The 12799-nt window shown below is 36.6% G+C and overlaps 1 protein-coding gene across 1 annotated transcript in view; it reads left to right on the top strand.

Annotated features, from left to right (window-relative positions):
* Positions 1-9308, top strand: part of kndc1 (kinase non-catalytic C-lobe domain (KIND) containing 1) — a 53887-nt gene extending 44579 nt beyond the window's left edge. The window contains exons 24-32 of the mRNA XM_015394444.1: positions 96-173; positions 347-505; positions 1453-1650; positions 1781-1863; positions 2868-3021; positions 4875-4997; positions 5945-6004; positions 6188-6345; positions 9047-9308. Coding sequence (XP_015249930.1) covers positions 96-173; positions 347-505; positions 1453-1650; positions 1781-1863; positions 2868-3021; positions 4875-4997; positions 5945-6004; positions 6188-6345; positions 9047-9275 — 1242 coding nt within the window. The 3' untranslated portion in view covers positions 9276-9308. The remainder of the gene's footprint in view (positions 1-95; positions 174-346; positions 506-1452; positions 1651-1780; positions 1864-2867; positions 3022-4874; positions 4998-5944; positions 6005-6187; positions 6346-9046) is intronic.
* The last annotated feature ends 3491 nt before the right edge of the window (positions 9309-12799 follow it).

Consider the following 12799-nt stretch of genomic DNA (forward strand, 5'->3'; position numbering starts at 1 on the left):
CAGAGAGCAACATTTATATAATTTTGCTGTTTTGTTTTACATCAGGGAGAGCCCAGAGATGTCGGGGGACAGTGAACGGATCTTCCATCGCAGTCATGACAGACTGCAAATCAGTGGACTTTACACCAAAGTCAAGTCTTGTGGATACGTTAGAAACCTTTCTAAATACTGAGGTAAACACATGCATATATCGGCCTTTACAACCAAAGAGCTGCGCCTGTTCGTAATGATCAGTTGCCTCTATTAATTAACGATCTACAACTGGTTGACATTCAGTTATCTGATTGTTCACCAACTTTATAGAACTTCAAAGTCCCTTAGTTTTCTCACTCTTAACCTCTCTCAGGTGATTCCAGTTGACAGCCAAGGTGAGGCTCTTCTTGCTATTCTCTACAGCCGTCCAAACACCACTACATTAAATCAAGTGACAGGAAGTCTAATCAGCCTGGATGAAGAAGATGACTCTGTTTGTTTGCGCTCATCTACGGAGGACCTTAGCAAGAAGGTCTGTATTTAGCTTCTCGGTTATCTGAGCATTAGCCTTTTGAGCATCAAAATAATCAGGGCCCCCCACAACAAAGAATCCATGCAAAGTCTCCATGTTGAAATAACTATGTCCTGAAAACCTCCCTAAATAAAACATTTTCTAGTCTAAAGAGAAAAATGCAACATTCTGTAGCCTGAGCAAGACTGGTCCTCTTGCATCATGTACTAGTAAATACCTGAAGGGTGATAGTGAAATGTTTCTGATGCAAAACCTACCTTAAGGCACTTATGATACTACTATCTACGATTTACTCTTTATTGTTTTATTAGTTTTGACTGTCAGTGTATTTTCTATGCACAGTATCATATGCACATTATGGTACAATGCTTCACAACCTCTATAAAGGACTCCATAAATTAGATTTCTGGTGCCATAAAGCAGTTCCACTCATGAAAACAGAATGTGAAAGAGTTCTCAGGAAGAATAGTGATTAAATATTAGCTTAGCGGTACACGGAAAAGTTTAATGGTTAAGTATATTTTTTGTTTATATAGTATGAGTTTATAAAGAAAAGTCTTACATTCTAATATTCCTTTTCTATCACTTTCTAAACTTGAAGTCTAATTATTGTTTTCTTCCTGTTTAGAATTTGCAGTGTGCCCATTATGTTTGCATATATGCAAATAATAGCAAACACAATATAATTTCAAGCGCAGCTGTACTTTGCCTAAAATCTATTTCTTTCTAACCATAAATCAGATTTCCTGCCTAAATCGTTAACCGAAATAGAATATGTGATTTTTTTGTCTGGATACGTTTGTTATAGATTTCTGTGGCTTTTGTACATATGTTTCTCTTTTTTCTTCTTAATAACATTCCACTTGCATCTTATCTCTGAGAATCAGGTGTTGACATAAGCAGGAACATGTTTTCGCACATTTCCAATTCTAATGTCTACTTTTCAGTGGAGGATCTCTCGTGTGGTAGAGCCCTCTCCTTCCATTTCTAAAGAGAAGGCCTTCTCAATTGCTGCAGCCCTGCCTGCTCCTTCCTTGATGCACGACTTCTCTAATACTAGTCTGCAAAGTGAGGAGCGACTCCCATTCAGCCAGAAGGAACACAGCACGCTGCACATTGCACAGCAGTTGACACTCCTGCAGCAGGTTAGCTCATCCCCTGTGCATAATAACACCACAGATGTTGTATTTCAGCCACTAGAGGGAGGTATTTCTACAAAAAACCTGAAAGGCACTGGTTTGATTCAACTGGTTCTAACTTTCTCTTTGTATTCAGGAAGTGTTCCAAGGATGCCATCCAGTTCATTTCCTCAGATCCAGGAAACAAGGAGTCGGAGACAAACTCCCCAGTCCAAATAGGTGAGGGAGGAAAATGAAAGGCTGTATTGTTATCCTTTTATTTTGTTTTTGTTTTTAATTAGTCACACATAGAAACCTTTATCTGTAGTTTTTACTCAAACATTCTCAGGGGCCAATAAGAAATGACTGCGCCTTCAAATTTAAATCACAGCAGCTCCAGTCAAAAATGTCATGATTCACTTCATTTTCACAAATCAAAAAATATTTTAATTAATGACCCTTTTGGTGTCTGTAAAGTAGCAATATATGTTTGTCTAACTTGTTAGAATAAACTTTCCAGTCAGTGTTCGTTCATTTCTAGAGCAAAAACCCTGGAAACAGGCTGCAGTATTATTTATTTAACAGGTCAGATGGAAGATTTCATATTTAGCAATACATTTACACCAATTTTAACCAATTGAAACAAATCATTAAGAGTAGTTAAAGGATCATATTAAATTGCACATTATTGTTTACATCTTAGCTCAGCTGTTCTATTGCTTGTAAACACAAAACACAACTCAGCTACTTACATGGCAGAAACATAAGGTTTTTTATTTGCTTTTTTCCCCAACATGTCCTGTTGTTGCATTTCAGGCATACCGTATACCTTTTGATGTGAAGATGAGTATTTTAGAAAACTGCTGATCTGCGGTTATATGGAGTGTGGGTAGAATAATATGAAATGACAGAATGTTACTCCATTTATGTCCTAATACCCAAGGAGCACTATGTTTTAATATCTCAGCTTCTTCATTTTATGCAGGTTAAAATCAATTGATAAATTGATTTTATTTCAGCACCTAAATATTTTTAACTCATTGCAGCAACTTAATGAATTATTGTTCATTTATTATATTTTGTCTAAAATAAGATACGCTTTGGATTATTCCAAGCTAATGACTTTGTAATGTATTCATAAAAATATCTGTTTATACTTTGAGGTTATTAGCTAGGTTTTATTAAAAACTTTAAGGTAGTTTCTGATACATCTGTGCATATATATGTATGTATTTCTCATACAGGAATGTGTCACAGCTTATTCCACCAGCAGAGGGCAGCAGTGGGCTTGTACCTGAAGGGACCCAGTCTGACAGCTTCCTCCAGCAGCTGCTCACATATGCTAAGAGTGTCACTAACTGGATCTCTGCAGAGATAGTTATTTGTGACTCTGCAAAGGTGAGACCAGCTCTAACTGATGATAGTAACAGGAACAAGCATGGCAGAAATGAGTGGGAGGTTCAATGTAGCAACATAAATGGTAAACTGCCTGGCCTTATATAGCACTTTTTCAAGCTAGGAGACTTGACCAAAGCACTTTATGTTACATTCAGTCAACGCATACCTTCACACACTGATGCTTATGAGCTGCATTGTAGCCCCAGCTGCCTGCACTCACTGTCAGAAGCGACACTGAAAACTTGAACCCAAAACCCTCAGTTTGGACGCCACTGTCAACACTTTATAAAGATAAAGGTTGCAGATTTGGACAGCTCTAAATGAAATCACTCTATAAACTGACCAAGTTTCTGCTCAACAAGAAACAAAGACCAAATTTTACATCTAATCACCAGAATTTTATCAGCATTTAAAAGGAGTTTATTTTTTACATTTTCTTTTGTAAAATGATTCAAAATTCTTGATATTTTTCAAGTGTTGACACATTACCTATTCAAGCTTTGCTGTTTTTCACAGGGATGTTATTATTGAGATACACAAAGTAGTGCTTAAATGTGAAATAGAAGAAAATTAAATATTTCCAAACATGATGATCAAGAGATGGGTCAGGGATAACAAATTTAGTGCTATTCTACATTTCAAAACAATTTCTCATCCTCTAAAAAAGTTCAATCCTTCATAGACAAATGGAAAGAGTATAAAACTACTTTGCAAACCTACCAAGATGTGACCTGTAGTTATAAAATGATGCAATTAAGGTTAGTTTGTTGGTTGGTAAATTTATATCAAGAGGAACTCATGCTGCATCAGATTACTGTATTTACAGCCTTTCCTCCTGTTGGATGATCATGTAGCAACAGTCAGTTCCAGCTTTAATTTTACAGTAATCCTTCATAATGAGCAAACATTAAACAAAAGTGGAGAGGATGGCTCACCTTGAGCGGGAGGATCCCTCCAGCAGAGTCTGGGTCAGTGTGGGCATCCGACAGGCAGTTTGAATAAACAGAGCAGACAAGTAATGCTTAAAAAAAAGCATACTGGACAGAACCAACTATTCACAAAAAAAGCAAAAGAGGTTGAATATATTTTCTGTGAAATCCGGAAGAGTCAATTGAGGCAGTAGCCCATTTTGAGCTTCATCTAATAGAGAAACACAGTAAAAAGTCTGTCAAGAAAAAACTGTAAATATGGTAAATGGTCTGTACTACTTTATATTTCATTCAGTCATTCACACATATTTACACAGTAAACTGTATTGTAGCCACAGATGCCCTGAGGCAGGCTGGCAAAGGCGATGCTGCTATACAGTCACCACCACTGGGCCCGCTGTTACGCTCAAGAACATGACAGAGACAAATGAGGCAGGGACTAGAACCGGCAACCCACCGGTTACAGGACAAACCCTACCTATTGAGCAACCATCACCTCATTTATAACAGAGTATTTGCACCGAAAGCTCTTTCAGTTGCTTTGTCTAGGAGAGAAAACAGAGTTAAACACAGAAAGAGAGGGTCAGGGTATCATCTATACATAAGCCCAAGCATAGACTCTATAAGGGACAAAAACAGAAAGAAAGCATTAAGTTCATTGCAGAAATAACTGCAAATATTTGAAGTTGTTTATTAGTTATTTATATATCAACTACACAACTACTTTCATGACACACTTCGTAGTTATCTGCTTTTTTGTGATGTTTTCAGAAAAGAAAACTGAGCGAAAGTCTGGTTGTGTCTGATTTAAGCCTGTTCAGTGTTTGCTTTTTTTTTACTTTTGTAAATTTATGTTAAAACATGTGGAAGATTCTGATTTATTTTCCTGTTTTCTCTCTAACATCGTGCCCTGCTGTCTTGCAGACCCAAGTTGCTTTGCTGACCAGGTATCTGTGGATTGGAAAGTACTGCTATGAAATGAGGAACTTTGCGACAGCCATGCAGGTTCTGGGAGGTCTGGAGAACGTGATTGTCAGGCAATTACCAGTAAGGCTTCAACATTACAAACTTTCAGCTTCGTCTAATAAGTCTGTTGCCCGTGAGCTAAACATTTCTTTCTGCTGTGATTGAGCTTGGATGGAATTTAATTAGTTTCACAAATGAGAAATTAGCATTAATGAATTCAAATAGGATGTCGACAGAGTGAACTCGGCGAAGGGAAAATGTAGGTATGAAAAGTAATTAAAAAAAGCTCACCATTAAAACACAGCAATGTTGAGATAATAAAGCAAATTTCCATATTTTCTCTAAAAGATATCTTGGCACCCAGATTCAGATGCTATTGCACTGGTATCAAAACACTGGTTTCAAATAAAAGTGTTTAACTTATTTTATTTAAAACTGAACATTTTCTGAATGCTGCTAAAGAAATAAAATGTTTTAAATAATACATATTTGAACCATAAAGTTGTTATGCTTAAAACAATATTAGGTTAATAAAGTTGAGCCCCCAGTCCGTTGCTTAACAGAAAAGACGCTCAAAGATTGTTGGATGTGTAAAACTGCAGCATTGGAATATGAGTCTTTAGTTTCACTCATTTAATTTTTCTCGGTATGAAATATTTCTAAACACGCAGGTTTGTTGGTTTTGCAAGTGAGGGGGAAGTATTTTTATCTATGTGCATCTACAGTTTGGGCACTTTGATACTTCAAGCATATTTTTGCACGTTTTTGCATGTTTTGCACATATATTTGCACGTTTCAAGCACACTTTGAAACGTGCAAATTAAAGCACATTTTCTGGCATCTCATTAAAAGGCCCAAAGCTATAGGAATGGAACGATGGGACATTCAGTGGTTTTAAAACTACAATAAAAAAAATATGGTATGCCTTAATAAGAAAAACAAGCACATCATTTGTGTGAAATGTTCCCCATAATATACTTTTTTAATGCGTGACGATAAGAACTGTAATTTTCTTGTCTTGCTGACAGGCTTGGAAACACCTCCCTTCCAAAGTGTATGAGATTCTAGAAGAGCTACGAGCTGTACAGGTATGTTTGAGGGTGAGAAAGCTAAAGGAATTGCTGCAGTGCCAATAATACAGAGGAGAGTTTGGGAGCTTATAGCTCCCTCTTCTTCTGGCAGTTACCTATGAAATATACCAATTTATAAAACGTCCAACACTTTAATATTTGTCAATCCTGCCATCCAATCTTCTCTCCCTAAAACATCAGGTCTTCTTGAAGAGTGATGACCTGTGTCTGATGGGGGCAGAGCACAAGAGGATGAGGCCCACACTACCATCTATTCACATCCTTGCAATGCATGTGCAGCAGCTTGAGATTGGTGCATTCACACTCGCTACTGGGGCTTACAAGTGGACCAAACTCAGGTAGGCTTTGACTGCAGAAAAAGGTTATTTAAACCAAATGCCAAATGTTTTTTTTCTTCCGTTCAGTTGTGCTCAGGCAGGATGGGGCTTGTACCTTTTTAGCAAGAAAATAAAAAAGTGAAGAGCGGATAAGAAACTTTAGACTAACTTAATTCAAATTCAACAGCTGCTGCCAGATTATTATTATTTTTTTTTTGTAAACTTAAAGTGGCACAGTGACTGTATAGTATACAACTATATATAGACCAAAAACGTTTGATCACAATGAGATAAGGTGAAATACAACAAACTTCCTTCCTAACAGTGTTTAAGGTATTTTTTTCAGCCGAAATAGCACCAGGCTCCATAAGAAGACGTAAACTGAAGTATGTGCCAAACTTAAAAGGACCCAACCAAGCTGCATTGCCTTGCAGTTGTAGTATAACGTTCCGTTCACTAATAGAAGATTTAAGTAGAAAACATTGTTGTGATGCTGCCGAGAAGGTTAATAAAGGGAGCATCACTATTGTGATTGAGCTAATGTACTTGATTTTCACATTAAATCTTGAACTTTTCTTCTTATTTTCAGAACTTTGCTGGGAGATGCTAACTAGCTTAGCTCTATTATTTCCTTGCACACATGAGCAATATCCTACAACCAGTGATGTGGTGTCATTACAAAAAACATACACAGAAATGGTTAGTTTAATCCCAAGTGGGGTCACAAGGGGTGCCAGTGCCTATCTCCAGCTGTCAATATGCGAGAGGCGGGGTACACCCTGGACAGGTTGCCAGTCCATCACAGGGCAACACAGAGACAAACAACCATTCACACACAACTAAGGGGACTTTAGAGAAGCCAATTAACCTAACAGTCATGTTTTTGGACTGTGGGAAGAAGCCGGAGTACCTGGAGAGAACCCACGCATGCTCAGGGAGAACATGCAAACTCCATGCAGAAACACCCTGGGCCGAGAATTGAACCCAGAACCTTTTTGCTGCAAGGCAGCAATGCTACCCAGTTCACCAACAAAACATAAAAGTAACAAACAATATGCCAGCAGCAGGTCACAAAAACACTTTCTATTTGATCAGAATGATTTACTGTTGTATAAATACATATATCCAGGCTATGCACCTTTAAATATACCTTTTTTGTTTACTTGTCTCAGACTTACAGCAAATACAGTCTATGGATTGCATAGAAAATGCACAAAATCTCCTATAGCTCCATCTCTTAGTGTGGAAGAGATAAGCTGTTGGAAAAATGTTGGCTTTCATGATGGAACAATGAAGACAATACTGAACAAGTGTCACTTGTGTGGATGGCCGTCCAGGAGGTTTTTCTCTTTAAAAAAATATGGCATTGTTTACGTTAGCAGGGCTACTTTTAAATTGAAATACAAGATTCAACATCCTTTGAGCTTGAGCAACAGTGTAGAGATGTATTACCATAAGCATGTTTGCTGTGAAGCACACAAAGCATTCCTGCACAAACGCCTCATACCTTCTGCCAAGAAACGTGTGAATGACTGAGGCTTGTGTTGCACACAAATGGACCTGGGCTCCTTACAGTCATTGAGTCCACAACAACCTCTTAGCTGAACTTAAAGGGATTAATTTAATTTGTCTTAAAAGGTAATCTAGATATTCAAATGTTTAACAAATCTTTATTCATTAAAGCAACAGATAAAATCATTTGTTATTTCAATTACTTCTTCTAATCACTAGATGACACCATTCTCCATTAAAAACCTGGATTTTTTTTTCTTGTGAAATCTTCTAATGTTTTGATTGGGTGTTCATTACCGATAAACCAGAATGATAAAGAATTAGAAGAAAATGGTTTAAATATAAAACTAGATTTACAATGGAATTGAATTACTGTAATAAACTAACTGCTCAGTGATATTTATTTATTGAGATTCAGCAGTAGATTCATGTGATTGTTTTAAAACAGTAAACTGCTTTCTTTTGGCTTAATGTCTGTGAATTGTTAGAAATTCAGGAACTGAATATATTGATATTTATTAACAGCTGATATTTTCCCATGCTATATAAATAAATAAATGTACAAATGGTACAAAAAATGTGAAAATTATCTTACCTTGAGATTCTGTCATATATTGCAACAGTAAGAGTCTGTTTTTGTGAAAAAAGGATCCAGAAAGTTAAATAATTTGTGTATCTATCAGTGCAGTGGTGTGAAATCTAACCAGTTTCATATAATTACATGACAATTGGAGTCCCTTCCCTCTCATTCTGCAAATCAGTTTAAGACAAAGTCGGCCAACTCGCAAAAAGGACACATTTTTCTGTGTCCTTCTTTTCTGCTCCAATATGGCTGACCAGATGCTGAGGTCAGAACAAGCAGGGCTTGGATGGCGGTGGCACAGCTGTTGAATTTGGGTTGTTGGTTGGGGTGCCAGTGCTGCTGCAGATGGTTTGCGTGGGAGGGGGGGCTGATTGGAAAAAAGGTTTATGACCAGATGCTGGGAGGTGACTGTGTGTAGCCAGATGATGAGGTCGGGAGAAAAAACAGCTGGTTACCATGGACTCTGGGTTTTCCCAGCTCTCTCAAAATCAGGTCAGACAGAAAGCTAATGATGCTGTGAAGAAGAAAACCAGATATCTATATGTATCTTATCAAAAGCAATTGACTACTTACTTGCTTTCTCTCTTTCTTTAAACCTTTTTTTTTTGGTCCTTTTTCTGGTGTCAGGAACATTGCAAAGGTTGTGAGTCAGGTCCATGCCTTCCAGGAGGTTCTGTACCCCTACAGTTCGGATCAGGACCTCCAGGACTACCTTCGTCATCGGATCACCCGGTTTGCCAACACAGACATCCACCTCCTGGCTACTGACAATGAGGCTAACTTTCAACGGTCCAGCGAGCGTCAGACCAGAAGGATCCATGACACACTGAGGAGGGTGAAAGCTTCCTTCCAGTGAGGTCCGCCTCATAAACTACAATGCCAGGACATCCCCTTGGACAAGACGTCTCATTTCATAATACTATGGGAAAATAATTCTTCCCTTACACTAAGATAAATGTCTTAAATCAACTTAATTCAATGGTGGAAATTGTTTTCAAATCAAACTTTTGCTTTGGCAGTAATCTACAGTGTGTTTATGTGCAGAAGGACCTAGTTATGGCACTTAAACACTACGCAATCACATCCCTTCTAAATTATTATTAAATTACACTCAGGGGAGAGGTTTTAGGTACTAAGTAACCTCACAGGGTTTGGTTCAATCCCTGAATGTGTGGATTTTTTTAAGGTCTCCTTACTTTGTGAGCTGCTATCCTTTCAGTCCATTGGAAATGCCATTGTTGGACTTTGAATCTGGATCTAGAGTTACAAGCTGCCATGTTAGGTGAAATGTATTTCTCCTGAATTATTCTGCCCCTCTGACTTCTCTAAGTTTACATATTGTGATGCAAAGTTTAATGGACAGCAGATGAGTTTGGAGAAAAACGAGAGAGACAGGTTATTTCAGGTACACTTAAAAAAAAAAATTTAACAGTTTTTGGCATTTACTTAATCATATTTAGTTACTTTAACACAATTGGTTCATGCTAGCAGGGTAGGACATAAAATGATTGTGTTAAAATAACTAAATATGATTTAGTAAATGCCAAAAGCCATTGCATTGTTTTTTTTTTCAGTGTATATGAATTTCTCTCATCTTATTCATTTTGATTAGTTCTTGAACATAAAGTTTCATCTGCCTCTCAGTACCCAACATAACATAATGATGGCCGTTTTTGTTCATTTGACTGTGACCTAATTATTAACTATTTGTAATTTTAGCATACTGGTGTCAAGAGTAAACTGAATTTGATTAATTCAGATTATATCAGGTTAAAGTGAACATGTCAATACGCAAATGTGTAATATTTTGTAGTATCTACACAACATTATTACATATAACATTTTTTAGGTACATGAAATACTAATGTTGAATATACAACATATGCTTTGATGGATCCAACAGATGCAGGTTTCTTTTGTTCTTCAGTCATTTTATGAACATAATTGTCACATCTTCATACAAGACTGGTATTATGTAAATTAACTAAAGATGCTTAAATAGATCCAGCAAATGCTAGAGTTATTTGCTTTTCTCAGTGTATATAAATCTTTTACCCCCAGAACACTAATTTAATGTAAAGATCAGATTTAAAAATAAAGCAGACAAAACCTAATAGTTATGTCATAGTAAATAACTTTTTTATGTCTTCATTTATTTTATTGGGAAAAAAAAGCTACCTGGCCCTATGGGAAAATGTAATCTTCCATCATGTTCGCTTACATAAAACAACATGAAGTTGAAGAGATCTAAAAAAGCAACACATTGTGTGCTGATCCGTTAGCAAAGTCTTCCCAAAAGCCTTTTCAAAGGGTTTTAGACTCTTAGTTACATTGAGAGCTAATATCCACAAATGGGGAAAATAAGGAACATTTGTAAACCTTTTCAGGAGAGGCAGATCATCAACAGCAGGAGGTCTGGTCCAAAAAACCAACACATCAGGAAACAACCAGCGCTGGAACACTAATATGTAAATTTAACTGAATGATTTACAGAAAGAAACTAATTGAAAAATGAAATTGAATTTATCTGCATGAATCCCTCCACCAAATAAGTGATTAGCAGCTGAATGCAACACGTATTGTGTTTTGAGCTACATTGTGCTCTTCCTCTTTTATCTGCACTACCGTTAATAGTGTGGAAGCAAAGAGGGTGAAGGGCACTACTATTTAGTGAAAGGATTGTAAAATAAACAGCAGTGTGGGTAAAGTTGAACGCTGTTTTTTTACAATTGAAGATTATTACTACAAAGCTCCAACAATGTCAACCCAAAGCCAGAGAAAATGAGACATTCCAAAAAAACAAAGAACTGAGTATGTCAATGTTGCTATGCCAGCATGTTTTAAATCAGGCTTTGGTTTTTCTGTTCCACTTCTAAAAATCAACATTTCCACTAAAATGCAGTGACTAAAGTGGGACACAGAGAGAGGCTGAACTCATCTGAATAAATTGAATAAATTATAGAAACCATGTTCTGTAAAATGTAGCTGTCTTTATTTTTGTCCAAAATAGCTGCATGATTTAGGAGAGCATGGAGTGTAAAAGAGTTGCTTGTTTACTTGCCTTAAGACAATTTACATGTAACTTCATCTGGATCTTCATTAACAGAGAAGCTGCATCCTGAAAAAAACACAAAATTCCATGAAGATATATATATATATATATATATATATATATATATATATATATATATATAAATATATTTACACAGTGTATCCATTTTTATTTTTAGTGTGTGTGTGTGTGTGTGTGTGTGTGTGTGTGTGTGTTTATTGACTGTTAAATATTGATTTTTCATAAAAATGTGATGAATATTGCTTAATTAGGAGCCGTTTGATTAATGTTATATTTTCAGTCATTATCCACTTCTGCAATAAATACATACAAGATAAGAATTGAACATGTATGTTTAAAGATTATTGGTGAATTCAATCCTGCAACGAAGAGTGGGCAAAGTTCCTCAACAGCAGTCTAAAGGACTTACTGTAATGTGTCCACACTGCTTGATGGCAGTTGTTCCAATTAAGGGTGATACAACCGGTTATGAGGTTTAGAGGCATTAACTTCTCCATATAGTGATGATTTGCATTCAGCAGCCCCTGCAGGGCTGTAATGACTATTAGCTCCCAGTCAGATCAATACGTTGTGAAATGTTCTATTGATATTGTTATACGCAGTATGCTGTCCACAAATTAAAACATAAAGAGTCACAGCTGTGCAGTGGAGGATTGGTATGACAGCGTATTAAATCAGATAAGACAATAGAGATCCTGATATATCCCATATTAGTTGAACATTATCTCTGACAAGTGAATTTTGAGTTCACACTAATAATTAAATCATCTAACAAACACATGAGCTCTGCTTGGATCCATCAGTGTCTAAACAACCTCGGGATAATCTGGTTATTTTCTGTTTGTTTAGCTTATCTGGTGATTTTTTTTTTATGGAGCAACAACTGTGTGGCTGTAAGGTTATGGCATTGCATGCTAGTTTTGTACATTAGCTGTAAAATAAAACTCTGATTAGGACGCTGGGGAGATCTTGGATATGACAGCTTTTAAATCCACCACAACTATTTACATACAACATAGTCAGAGAGGCTATCTATTTAAACAGACGCCTCTCTTATTTTGCTTTGCCCGAAGTTATTAGGCATGAAACAAGGATATAGAGGTCTGCTCTTTAGGCTTCATTGCTCTTTAGAAAGAGATTGGTCAATACAACCAAAGAATTGGGTGCATTTTACTAGTATGGTTGGTATTTATTAGTCCAAGCAATTATTTGGTTTAAACAACCAATCTAATTTGGTAGTGGATGTTGGTTAACCCTGTAATGCCAAATGTATCATATTTGATACATACGGTTTCTGAAATGTTTTG

Source organism: Cyprinodon variegatus, unplaced genomic scaffold, assembly GCF_000732505.1.
Source record: "Cyprinodon variegatus isolate N-32 unplaced genomic scaffold, C_variegatus-1.0 Scaffold685, whole genome shotgun sequence".
NCBI classification, from domain to species: domain Eukaryota; kingdom Metazoa; phylum Chordata; class Actinopteri; order Cyprinodontiformes; family Cyprinodontidae; genus Cyprinodon; species Cyprinodon variegatus.